General features: G+C 33.8%; 1 protein-coding gene, 1 long non-coding RNA gene and 1 pseudogene across 2 annotated transcripts; 2 read left to right on the top strand and 1 right to left on the bottom strand.

Annotated features, from left to right (window-relative positions):
* The first annotated feature begins 620 nt into the window (after positions 1 to 620).
* LOC114734623 (uncharacterized) lies at positions 621 to 1,303 on the top strand. Its single transcript, XR_003739186.1, has 3 exons — positions 621 to 692; positions 792 to 878; positions 1,137 to 1,303. It is a non-coding gene; the product is annotated as an uncharacterized LOC114734623 (long non-coding RNA).
* Positions 1,304 to 4,808: 3,505 nt separating this feature from the next.
* On the top strand, positions 4,809 to 5,508 carry LOC114734625 (stress-induced protein KIN2-like). The gene is made up of 3 exons (XM_028922254.1): positions 4,809 to 4,862; positions 5,261 to 5,329; positions 5,434 to 5,508. The coding sequence occupies exons 1-3, from the start codon at positions 4,809 to 4,811 to the stop codon at positions 5,506 to 5,508; spliced, it is 198 nt and encodes a 65-aa protein (XP_028778087.1).
* Positions 5,509 to 12,349: 6,841 nt separating this feature from the next.
* LOC114734620 (S-adenosylmethionine decarboxylase proenzyme-like) lies at positions 12,350 to 14,006 on the bottom strand (annotated as a pseudogene).
* Between the last annotated feature and the right edge of the window lie 238 nt (positions 14,007 to 14,244).

Here is a 14,244-nt window from a genome sequence, read left to right as displayed (position 1 = left end):
AGGATGTGCATATTTGAGAAGCTGATGTAGCATTGGATGGACTTGTAGCTAATGGGCCAAGGAGGGAAGGACAAGTCATGTGGAGTGTGCGTAGTTTGTGAGAGAGGAGTAGAAATACAGAAGGACTGTGCGGTGTATATAATTGGGAAGAAGGGCTTAGTGAGAGGATAGGCAATTGGTGAGTATTGTGAGGGAGAGACTCTAGCCTCTCGAATGCTAGAGAATCAATGAGTATGTGTGTCAGTTTTGTCACTTAAGCTTAATGTCTTTGTAGCTTTATGACTAGACTTACGCTCTGCCGGAATTTTATCATTTTAATAACACTATTAGTGTGGGTCTCATCAACATTTTAATGTAAAACGTGAGCATTGGACGTATTGGAAGAATATGTGGGCTTAGGAAGTTGCACCAACCATGGTATTTTGTACGTATGTGCCACATTTTTCATCATGATTGGGTTTTGAGATGTTTGCATGATAGTAAGTGAAGGTGTGTCTGGGTCTAGAAATTTATGGATTCAAAACAGTTGTTTCTGTCGTATATGATTCCTGTTGAACCCTGTCCATCGAGTTTCATATTGATGTTGCTCTTGATGATGCCAACTTACGCTATTTGTTTCAGGCTACTCGCATATGTCATGGAAAGAACGTAAAAAGATTGACGATAGGAAGGTTGCTTCTCTTGGCGGAAAGGTGATGGAGTAAATGTTTGCTGCATCATGTGCTGCAAAACAATGTAAACTTAGGAGACCTGGCAAAAAAATTTCATACTGTTCTTTGTTCCTTATGCAGGCCCCTGCACAGCAGAAATTGCCTTTAAAGGTGGCACGACCAAGGATGAAGAAACAGAAGGAGAGAGAGCAGAAAATGCTCCGAGAGGTACTCTTAAAAGCTGGTGCTGTATGTCACGAGAACCATCATTGTCAAGAATGGTTTCAGTTCAATAACAGAAGCTTTCAAGGAAACTGCTCTGATGAATAGTTTTAACTAGTCTCTGACACTCATTATGGTATCATAGTGAAAGTTCATGAATAATTTTTTTAGTCACCAACACTGCAGAACTGATAGTATAGATGATCTTACTTGTGTGCCTGTGGAACTCTCGCTGACTGTATTTTATCAATTTGCTCCACTCAGTGACTTTGTAGCGTTTGATTCGTGGACAATTTGGGGGAAACCTTGGTCAGCAGGGAAGCGCAAACCAGAGGAGAGGGGTCTGAAGTCAAGCGAAGGTCGTTTTAAAAGTGGCGTCCTTAATGTGAAGCATTTGTTAAATCCAGCGGAATCTAAAGGGCAAGCTACTGAAACCCTTGTGCCCGGTGGAGGGAAAAGGGTAAGTGGAGATCAGAAGAGAGGCAAGACGGGCCGTTGGGTAATGAAATCCCATGTGGAGAGAAGCTTTTTAGGAAACCAAGCGGCATTCAATTTGTTAGGGTGTGTGAAGTATATTGAGTTTGGACATTTCATAGTACTTATTAAGGATATATTAACATACTCCTCTATAGGAGTGCTCACAAGATAAGACGACACGGACACCACCCTTGTCCCGTGTTTTGTCCTGAAAAATAGGACGTGTGTCCTGTTCCATCTTAGTTTTGTCCAGGTCCTGACCAAGACGGAACGGGACAGGAACGTTCTGATCAACTACTTTTTTCCCCCTTAAAAAAGGCCCTTATAATTTAGTTAGCAAAAAAAAAAAAGGCCCAATTACAACTTATACTTAAAAGAAAAAAAAAACCTGAAAACTGAAGCAAATTTGCATGAAATAGCTACAAGTAAATATAAATGAGCAATATAAAATAAACTTGAGACAAATGTAAATCATTTAAATGGCTAGTAAATTGTTGGGAAAAAATGAACAATAAACTTGAAGTAAATATAAATAAACAACATAAAATGAACTACTAGTATATAAATAAATTTAGCATATGGTAGATATCCTTTAAATTTAAATGGATGAGCTTGCAAATTTATTCAAACACATTAATCTTTCAAAAATAATGATAGAAATCATTGCATATGACAATCTGAATTAATCCATAAACCTGAAGCGAATTCATTAAAAAAAGAAGAAGAAAAAGAAAACCAAAACATCTATGGAAACTTAATATGGAGCAACGTTAGTTGAAGACTTATTTAAAATTTAGTCAAAATGTAAAAACATAGTCTATGATAACTCTCACTTAAGCTTTATGAAATTTTAAAAAAAACAATAAAAGTTTTCTAAAAGCAAAGAAAAACGCAACCCATAAACTAAATTTTAGTTCAAATTCTAATATATATATATATTAGTATCAAAATAAAATTGAAGGGTGTAAACAACATAAATAATGAAAAAAATGCTTTTTTAAAAAAAATAAGAGAGGTTGGGACTAGGACGGATAAGGCGTCCCTAAGGTCATCCTGAGTCCCGTCCTGGTCCATTTCAAGGCGAGTATGAGACTACCGAGATGGGTACAAGGTTTGAGCACTCCTACTCCTCTAATCCTATTTATAAGGTTTATAAGGTAGGGAGAGAAGGTTTTTCTTAGTTTTATTTATAAGCCACTTTATTTAATTTTTAGTATAATATACTATTTTGTTATTCATTTATTACAGCATGAATATTTTTTTTTTAAAAGTGTATATATTAAATACGGATAAAGTTGTAAAGTTATTATATTTTAAAAGAGAGTTATTACAATTTAAGATTTTTCTTGGTTTGTATAAAAGATGCTGAAAATATCTTATAAATAAGACTAGAGGTGTATTCTAGAGGTGTACTAATCCTTATAGTTTTCATAATTTTTTATAGGGCTAAGGTGCAAATCTATGCATGAAGTATTCTGCTATGGGCACCAAACACCATAAACTTTTCTTGGGCGCAAAAATACAAACAAAGTTTTCAAAGTAGTACAAAAATACCACAGCTATTAAGTCAACTAATGTTAATTGTTTAACAAACATGTCAACTAACAAAATGGTGCAAAAATATGCCATAAACTTTTCAAAATGATGCAAAGATACATATGAAATTTCCCGTGATTGTGGTATTTTTTCATCTTTTGAAAACTTTCCGTGTATTTTCGCATCATTTTCTTGACTTTTATATGTGCTAAACAGTCAACGTATATTAACTTTATGGTCATGATATTTTTTCACCATTTTAAAAATTTCATTTATACTTTTGCACTCAAGAAAAGTTTATAGTGTTGGCTTCCCATAATAAAATACTTCGTGGATAGATTTACACCTTAACTTTTTCTTCCTTTTTTTTTTTTTTTTAATGTTAGCCCTTATAGTCTGAAAGTTTTGTAGTCCGCCTTATAGTTTTCACAAATGACAAGTTTAATTAATTCCTATGCATCTGAGTGACCAAGACCTCCATCCAAAGGTTGACGTGGCTGGTCAACGATAGAGGATGTGGCAAAAGATTTGAGGTATGCTAGATGATTTGGCTTCTTCTTCTTGTTTTTTTTTTGTCCATGTAAAATGCCATGTAAGCATTGCTTCTTATTTAACAAACTCTTGCTTGAGAGTCTTGAAAGAGGATTGCTTGAGAGCTTGTCGCCATTGACATCATGGATACCAAGAAAAAAGCAATAGAGAATGCAAAAATTAGTAGACGAGCTTGTTCTGATTTTACCTAGCTTCAATTTATACTCTCCGAAAATTGTAATTTTCTTTTTCAAATTTTCCTTATTAACACCACATACATAATAAGAAGGTTTTTTTTTATTAATGGAGTAATTTTCAGTCCAAATTATTATAATGACGTTTTAGGAAAATCAACTCAAATATTTTTATAAATAACTAACTTAATATTCTTAATCTTCGCAACTTAGTTCTATAATTCTTGCTGAGGGAGTATGACCCTCTACAACGTAATTGAATGTTGAAATCTCACGCATATGTCTATTATCATTATTTTATTTTGTTTGAAGATTCCTGAGGAGTTTCTAATTCCTACTCATACACTCGAGTATATTGACAAAATCCTTCGTGCCCGCAACGAAAATATTGAAAAAGCATGCTTGAAGAATAGATGGGGACTAAATTGAAAAAAAAAAAGTATCTTTGAAGGACGAAAGCGATAATTCCCTCATTTGTTTAAGTTGTTCAGCGACAACACAGTGCGTATTGCATGAAAATTAGTCCCTGATGGAGAAGTAGGAAGATGGTGGAGTGAGTTGATATCTCAAGAAGATGAAGTGGTTACTGGGAAAAGCTATGCTTTTAGGATAGGAAGAGTATCATTTAGTGAGTCCACATTACTATTTTAATGCTTTTATAATATTTGAGAGATCAAAGTTAAAATAGGCCTGAATTTTAAGGACCATAAATTATATTAGTCCCTTTTCTCCCAGTGAATTATTTTACATGCTTTTGCTATCCATCACTTTTATTTTATCTTTGTCCAAGAAAATAAATGCAAAAACAACAAGAAAAAATCTAAATCATGTTAGCCATGAGATCATTTCCCTGTGTGTGTACGTGTGCACGACAAAGGCGGCATAATGTCTGAGATTTTTCTAACAAATTTAAACTGATGAGAATTAAAATCTGAAAGTGGAATAATTGATGACAGAAAACCTAGTCTTTTCCTATAACCTACAAGGTAGGATCGATGAAGAAATCTCGTGGTTTCGTCCACAAGATCCATTGGTCAACGAGACAAGTGGCTCTGTGCCATAGAGAGACATGGGACAGTGTAAGTATATATCAACTCAATCTTCATCTTTGCATTGTTACAATCTCATGATCATCATTAACAGTTCTAACTATTCATTAATTCTTTGCCAAGCTCATCACATAAATTTTCTCAGGAAAATGGACTCCAACAAGGCAAGTTACAATGCCGGACAAGCCAAAGGCCAAGCTCAGGTAGCTAACTTCATTGATTATAGTCTCTCTATTACCCTTCAAAGTTTTCTCAATCATTTATTAATTAGCATATTAATTAATATATTCCTCCAGTCCTTAATATAAGACCTAATTATTGAATTAATTTTGATCTTAAATATAAGACTTATTTCTTATATTTATTAATTTTTTCTAAATTATCCTTATGGGTACTTTCTTAATCATAATCAAGTAGAAGAGGGAAGAAAGGTATTAAGAAAGATGATTATGATGTTTTAGGAAAAACATGTCATATTTCTTATAATTAACTAACTTACATAACTTCCTTAATCTAATCAAATTAGTTAAATAGGTTTTATATCAAGAACCAGAGGAGTATTACTAATAATAATTATGGGTGAATTAATTAAATGATGTAGGAAAAGGCAAGCAGCATGATGGATAAGGCTAGAGATGCAGCACAATCTGCAAAAGAATCCATGCAAGAGGTATTACATCATTTACTTTGAACTTAATCAATTATAAAACATTATGGATATTAATTCCAAATAGATAATAGGCTTAATGTTTGTGTGTGCATGTGTGTTTATAGGGAGGTCAACAACTGCAGGCAAAGGCACAGGGAGCTGCAGATGCAGTGAAAGATGCAACTGGAACCAACAACTGAAATGAAAAATTAGGTTGAATATTTATCGAATAATACAATGGTGTTCTTTTTAAACTTGATGGTTAAATTCACTTTGATTATCTAGGAGTTTCAAATTGAGTTGTTTTTACTTTAAACTCTTTTTAATTATACGCAATCTCTCTCTCTCTCTCTCTCTCTCACTTTTACTTGTAATTTCATCACTTTTCGTGATAATCAAATCTCTATTTTTGACTGACCAACTTTTAGATCCTATCCATTGATTGTTATATATGAATTGTCAGCTTTCATATCAAGATGCATCACACACACGTTCCTATTTTTTTCTTGTGTCATTATCTAACTCATTTTGGATTTAAAATTAATTTCTATCAAACTGAGAGTATTTAGGGTTAAAGCCTTTACCACAAGTATATTTCTTAACATTCGAATTTATACTTTCTCTTTTATGGGGTGAAACTACTTATCACGTCAGTCAAATTAAACTTAATGATCAAATCTAACCCAATAATATTATGTGTTAAATAATTATATAAAAAAGAGAAATATAGAGAATCAAGTAACCATTCGGTTTTTTTTCTTCCAAAATTTCATAAAGTTTTGCATCCAATTTTTTATTATATTCAAACAAACAAAATTTCTTAGAAAATTTCTTTCAATTATTATTTTTACCATTTTACTGGGGGGAAAAAACAACATTAGGTCCCATTGGTAATTGGTAACTATATAGAGAAGAATTGAAATGGCCAACATTGAGTGATGTTAATTAGGTGAATTTCAAATCCTCAAAACGCCACCCGATCTTATTTTCGTTGTCAAAAAAAAAAACAAACAAAACCACCCAATTTTAATGATTCAGATTGCATAAAGCTCTTTTATCAACTAGTTTTGATTCAGATTGCATAAAGCTCTTTTATCAACTAGTTTTTGTTTTTATATATACAAGACTCAAACTCTTTAATTTTTTTCCAAGGGTGAATCACATAAACCAACTTCAGTTAATTAATAAAATCTAGCAATTATAACTTACAACTAATAGCTTTATGATTAATTTATATGTAAAGTTTTATATACTAGGATAACCATGAATACACAATCAAGCAATTTTTTGAAATTTGTTTATCATTCTTCATAAGTTTAAATTGGTTATTTGTAAACAACTGCAATCTTCTTTTTAATAGAAACTGCTTCTTCTATAAAGAGATACTACCTCCGGTAACGAGGTATTATAATTAGGACCAAAGATAGTACATCACTCTTGAGAAGCTGTATAAGGGATACCACACCCTTGATCTCTCACCCTTACAATATACAAAGAATGATTATTATTGAAGAAGAATTCAGTTCAATAAACTCTCTCAAAGAGCAGAATGAGTACAATTAAGCACTAATACTCAAAAGATATATAGAGATATATATTAACATTTGACGGCTCAATAAATGATGATTTTCAAGTATATATAAGTGTACACGGACAATAGGTACATTTTAGCTTCTTTTTTTAATCATTCGAGCTTTACATACGAAGCAAGCTTGAAGTGGTTTATTTATAACCAATTGAAAATATAGCTGTTAGAGATAAACACTAGCCATTTTCTATTTTTCAATTAAATAAAATATAAATATAATATTGATACATACATACATACATTTTAAAAAATGCAATATCTATGAAAAGAGATTTTTTTTTTTAATATTTTCTTATTCTATTCTCTTATTTATTATATCTAAGGAAAAGGCGAATAGGTTTGATACCATGTGAGTGAGTCTCCTCAAACCTCTAAGACTCAGTCTAGAGATTTACAGGTCTTATCATGTCAAGGTCTTAACAAACGGTTCTCCTGGCCTTACATAAACCATATTAGGACCTAAACCTGTAAAACTTCAAAACTAAAGTTCTTCTGCCTAAAGGACTATTCCATAGCATCATGGTGGGATTCTTTCTGATAAACAGGATCTTTAGATGAGGCAAGTGTAGAGCATACTTGAATCTTAGATTAAGTGAGTAAGAAGAATATTTTAATCATGAGTGAATCCTCCTCTGCAGAACCTATTCATCTTTTTTCATCTCTCTACTTTTGACCTCATTCCTTCTTCGCTTCACTAAATACTCAAACTAAGGTTGATAAAGTCATAGAAATTACCCATGTACCACAAGATGCCTGCATCCAATCCACGGAACTACCCTCATCAGTCCTTACTCCCTCTATCATCCAAAGATCTTTTACGGACCCATCATATCTCTTGTGACCAAATTTACTCCTACTGTCAAAGAACTTGTTCAAAGTTCCTGTCTCAACCAATGTGGTCTTCCTACAAACTACATCTAAACAGTATGTCACCCTTGAGATACCTCAACCCATTATTGATTTATACATAGAGTAAGGATATACACATCATATATAGGTGCAGTACATTTTGGTCTTACCCTACATGGAAAAAGGTATCCTTGCCACTGTAAGAGTAGCCCTCTTGGACACTTCTTATAAATCCTACCAAAATGCCTTAATAGGAACCCTTCTCACTACACTCAGTAACGGCAGTATTATTATGACCATTGCTCCAAACTTTAACTTTATGCTCTCTAATCAAACGACTTCCTAGAGATTGAAAGTTCAAATCCAGATCATTGGAGCTGAACAGGATCCCCTAGCTATTATGGCCACTCTTCATCATCGAATGGTGTATAGAGTACAAAAATCACTCTCTTAAATCTTCATATCCCTAATTCTACCCAAGATACCCTATATATGTCCACTGACAGAGACTATGGTCCAGCTATCATCAACATCCCAAGGCAAATCTGAAAAGACCTTTTCTTAATACATAGTTATAAAATTATTTTTAAATGATAGCCATTGTAGAAAAAGAATTGAGTTAGAGCGTTAAAATACTACCATGATTATAAGAGTTTGTCTTATTTTGAAAACATCCCAGAGGCTCAAGATACATAAACCACCCATGAGTTTAACATATGTAGAACAAGAACTGAGGGCACAGTAACCGTCCACAAGCACAATATAATATTCATCCCACAAAAACTTAAGACCTAAGAAACACAGGGTACTCAACCCGGCCCACAAGTCATACACATAAAGAGTAACACATACAGCACAGTCTTACAGCCTCCAGACATTCTAACAGCACTCCATCAAATATAGTGATCCAACAAACCAAACAAAAGGAAGTATATGTCAACAAAGTCATGGGCCTTAAATGGCAATATACATAGCATCACATGCCCAAACCAAAAGAGGACTACTAAGCTATACTCGCCTATGCCTCTAGTTGCTTCCCATCGCACCAAGCCAAACTAGATGGCTCTCTTAAAAAGCATTGATGAATAGTAGGTGAGACATAAAGTCCTAGTAACCAAGTATTAATTCATGGCATATATAAGTAGGATGGCAAGTTGGTGAAGTAGTAATTAAATATAATTCAAGTAATAAATAATGCCTTAGGAGATACAACCACGTGAAAGGAGCATGTCCTCACCATCCACAACACAATTTATACAAAAGTACATATATGCAATAACACAATGAGGTATGCCCTCCCATCCACCATACTCCTCTTTATGGCTCCTTGACAAGGACTCGGGCTTTCTGTGCTGAGTAACTCGGCAAAGGTCACCCCACTCATATCAAGCAGCAAATTCCCCTCCTGTACCTATACCGTCCAAGAATGGACTATGGTGCAAAATGTGTCTATCCAAGAGCTCATTCTCAATTCCGGGCCAAGGAAAAGAAAGAATTACAAGGGTCTAACAAAAAAGCCAAACACTAGGATCAGTAGTGTAGGCATGCTACACTGACTTTGAAAACAATTATCCTCCACATATCAAAATCTCAATCTCCACATGTGAACCCCATGCATGGTCACAATATATATTAAAAATATCATAGTTTTTCAGAGTAAGATGATATAAGTTCAAACAAAGTACAACATATTTTCATTTTATTTAATAACATAATATTAGTATATTAAATTCAACCCACAAGAAAACATCATTTCCAATAAAACACAACTCAGGCATAATTAAATCAACATACTTCCCACTTCACCAAAATTTGTCACATAAAAAAAAATACATACTTCATTCACAAGCATACTTTCACAAATTAATTTGAAAAAATAAAAACATATAAACATCTTACAATCCGAAGCATGTATGTAAAATAAATTAATCCCAGTTACCTCTATTTCCAAGCTTAACCTCACAGCTTAAGAAATAAGAGCACAAATATAAACTCTGAAGTATAAGATATCTACAATAATGTAGATATAATTTAATATATACACAATAATTAACTTAAATTACATAGAATAGTATATATACATTATTTACTATCCAAAAATTCTTACTTCAAATAACAATTTTTTCCTCTACCCAATAACTCCTTTAAATTATAAAAATATCATTTTTATCTAACATTGTAAAAATCTCAATTTACAGCATACTTTCTAATAATATATTCAAAAATATTTTCATATTCTAATACATTTTAAATCGATTAAATCTTAATAATATATTAATAATCTAAATAAGTTAGTTAGCTTAAATTTAATTGGTAAAAATATTCTATATGCCTTGAATAATACATTTTTCAACTAAAATCTTAGTTAAAGTTCTCAAAACAATCAATGAATAAATATAACCAATTAAAATTTTAATAAATATCAAACAACCCAAATAAATTATTTAACTTAATTTTAATTGGTATAAATATGATATATATCAAAATGACAGATTTGTCAACAAATAATTTAATTTTAAATACCATAAGTAATAAATAGACAAATCTAAATCAATTAAAACTAACTACTTATTTATCTCTAAATTTTATGATCATCCATTGTCAAAACTCAGTACTTATTCTATATACTAATCACGGAATTTTCCCTAAATATTATAATGATACTACTAATATAAAGCTCTAAATATATAGAAAATATTGATAAAAATTAATAAAAAAGAGTTTTTTAATGTATCTAAATGATCTTCCAAACTTGTATTATCTTTCAAAATACTAATACTTCTCTACCTCCCTCTCCTTCCACCACGCCTCTCACTCTCTCTTTCCATTTTCTGATGTCACCTTTCCTCCATTTATCCTTCTACTTTCACCATCCTTCCCCATTTTCCTTCTTTCATTAATAGACTTCTCTTTTTTTCTTCCTTCATTAATGCACCATCCCCCAGTTTCTTCTTCACCTTCAATACACTCAGAATTAGGTGGAAAAGCTTAATGTTTTTTTAATAATAAAATATTATTATTTTATAATAAAATATTTTTTTATATTATTTAATTAACATATTTTTTTCAAATAATAATTTTTTCCAATAATATTTTGGATGTTACCAGATCTCTACAAAAGAACTCTCTTAGCTCATGCCACTTGAATGGACCAACAATATGAGAAAGAGTCTCATTCTGTTCCGGCAAATGTTCATACTACAGCTCCTCAACTTATCAAAGATTGATTGCTTGATGGACAGTTAAAACTGTCTTCCACGACCAGGAACAGAAGGATCCCTTCCTCCAACAAGGACAATCGCTACCATTCTTCCTATCTATGAGAATAATGAATATCCTACAGTTGATTATTTTACAGTTCAAGGACAACTTGTTTTTTGTGTCCCATATTTATGGACATTTCATTTAGGATCTTGATCCAAGTATGTGTAAACCAGACTGTGACTACCAGTACCATGATTTCCAGTACAACTCAGATGAGGATGATCTTGTAGATTTCAGTTCTAGACAAAAGTCTAGAAAGAAAAAGAAAAAGTTCAGACCACTTGTGTTGCGCAACGGTCATGAAGAAATGACAGGGATGATGAGGCTCCATAATTATCGATCAGCAGACCTATTCGTGAAGCTCCCACCAGAGATTTGACTATTTGGGAACTTCTGAGAGAATGGGGTCATGATGACATAGCACATGATGATGTAGCAGCTAATATTTTTCCAGACACCAAGCCAGAAACTTCCGTAGCTTCTCATAATTATCCTACCCATATATAGGAATGATACAATCTATACTACTTCCGGTCCTAATTATAGACCCAGTTGACTTATTTGAGGAGATTAAAGAAGTAAGTTAAGTTAGTTATTTGTAATAAATAAGTGTTGTCATTCCTAAAATATCCTTGCTAATTAAGTGTATTGGCTAGAATTATCATTGTTAGAAGGATTATCTTGAAAAAAATGCATAAATATGAGAGACAAAATGCATTGGGATCTTATAATTAGGACCAAACCAAAAAGTCAAACAGGATCTTATATTAAGGACCGGAGGTAGTACTTATGAAGAAGAATTTCCATTTCCAGCGCTTGAACATCGATACAATGAAAATACTAAGATCTCTTCTCGACCTTATGTTGCCTCGACAGAAGTAACCCCCTCAAGGTACTTACAACCACTTTCTCCTCTGCTGAAGAAGTTTTTGAAATAAGTCCTTCATAGGATTGACTCTAAACTGGATCATCTGTCCTCAAAAACTAAAGATAAAGCTGACTCATCAGAAATCTGCTTTTAGCAATGTCATTAATTTAGTACCTGACATAAAGTGAAAGCACACCACCACTAAAGTAATCATGTTTATGCTAAAAGCAGATTCCTGATGAGTCAACCTTATCTTTAGTCCTTAAAGATAAGTTCATCACTAGTCTTCTACTTCCGACTATATCAAATTATCAATTAATTATTTAATGTTGGGCTTCAAAATCAATAATTTAGTCTATTTATATTTTTTATAATTATTGTGAAAAATTTATCTTTGCTTTTTTATTCATTACATTTGAAACCATTTATCAAACAAACCCTCAGCATGGATACGGAGGACCCATCACAACGAGGCTAAAACAAAAACACTTTATTCATATGAATACGAAGAGCATGGTCCAACCCCATGAAAGGGGCACAAGCCCAGAATAACACACTTGAAAGAAACAAAAACAAACTTGAGCAACCAATTATGAAAAGTTAAAGAGCAATATATGTATATATAGTATATGTTGCCCTGTACTCAAACCATAACCCCAAACTTATTCAGAATCAGCAAACATAAACACACAAATAAATCATTAAAATCCACAAACTATATCTCGTCCCCTTCTTCCTTCTCGTCCTCACTACTCCAACAGCTTTTCAGAATGGACCTTGGAGATGCACAGCCATCAGCTTGAACAAAGTCATAGAACAAAACGGAACCGCCTGCTCCAAGAACCTCCTTGTTCTTCTCTCCACGTCGTATCCTTTAATGGCCAGGGGGAATTTGTTGATCAGTGCTTCATCATGCATATCAGTGCAAAGCCAGAGAAAACTCAGCCGGCTCGAAGCATGCCAAGACCCTTCCAACGAGACCTATCAGAGATTTTTCATCAAAATCATACCCCACTGCTTCAAAGCTTGCATAGCTGAAGCCATCTTCTGGGGTGACATGGATGGTGGAGATTGCATTGTCTTCTATTGCGTTCATGGATACCCACAGGATCAAATTCATAGTCACATATGTCAGATTGAGGAAGGATCTTTCGGATTCCAGAGTCTTCGGTCATTGAGGATGCTGATTTGTGTTTGCTTTGAAGAATACAGAAGCACTTTTCTTCTGTAAGCCAGTCATGCACATCTCCAGGGTGTAAGTTTGCTTTTGATTGGCCTTGCAGGTCCGCACTAGCAGAGTAGATATGCCATAATTGTGACTTTTCAGGGTTGCCCATCATGTATGCTTTGCTGCCAGAACCAAGGTTGCCAAAATAACCGTCAAGAACAGCAACTTCCTCAGAGAAACTACGATGTGGGAATGGTTGGGCCGCAGGAAAAATAAAGCTTCCACGAGTGTATCTCACAGATTTCACAGCAAGCATAAGACTATCAGCCAGCTTCAGAATGACCGGGATGGACAGAAGCAACTTTGTAGTGCCGCAAGTTTTGATGATAACCTTGTAAGGATAGACAAATAAGCTGGATTCAGAGAGAACGTAGGAATCACAAAGTCATTGGACAGTGAGTCAACAATGGTGCACTCAGCTGGTTTCAGAATCTCATCCAATTGATCCTTGGACAATGATCGAAGGCCTAAACCATCAGGATCAGAAAACAGACCAGGCTCAAAGAATGATATCTCAAGCCTCTTTTCATAGCCCTCAAAACCAATAGCAGAGCCTGTCAAGGCCATCTTGACTATCAGGGAGAAAGTATTGTTGCACTGACAGAGCACAACCGAACAAGGAGAACAAGGAGGAGAATGAAAAGGAGACGGAGAATGTGGAGGGTAAACTACTATCACTGTATAAAAAGCTAGGGGTTATGTAGCAAGCAAGGAAGGAAACCTCAGGATGGCTTTCGAACGCACTGCACAAGAAAAACACCATGTAAGACACCAGAAAATCATTCTTGCAATAATTATCTCCAATTATCGGAAGAATTAAACAGGGACTTACGTTGGAGTAAGCAGCTGATCTGAACTTCTTGATTCCACCGTTTGGTCGAAGGTCTTCATGGTGTAGCCGAGAGGAGCTTCGTAGAATAATGATTTACTACTGCTAGCTAGATTCTTTTTTTTCCCCTTTAGTCTCCATCAGTTCATTCACAATATGCTGCAAAAAACAATAAACCACAAACTTAATAACAATTATAGTTCATGGAGTTCATCAGCTCAGCTGCCAGAATTTGAATGCAAGATCACCATTTTCAGGTAGAAAAGAATAACAAAATTGAAATTCACTGTATCAGAAAATAGAAGAACAA

This window comes from Neltuma alba, unplaced genomic scaffold (genome assembly GCF_004799145.2).
Source record: "Neltuma alba isolate B1F8T4 unplaced genomic scaffold, ASM479914v2 tig00013120_pilon, whole genome shotgun sequence".
Lineage (NCBI taxonomy): Eukaryota > Viridiplantae > Streptophyta > Magnoliopsida > Fabales > Fabaceae > Neltuma > Neltuma alba.
Note: the sequence above shows the minus strand (reverse complement) of the source record. Positions and strands in the feature narration are given on the sequence as shown.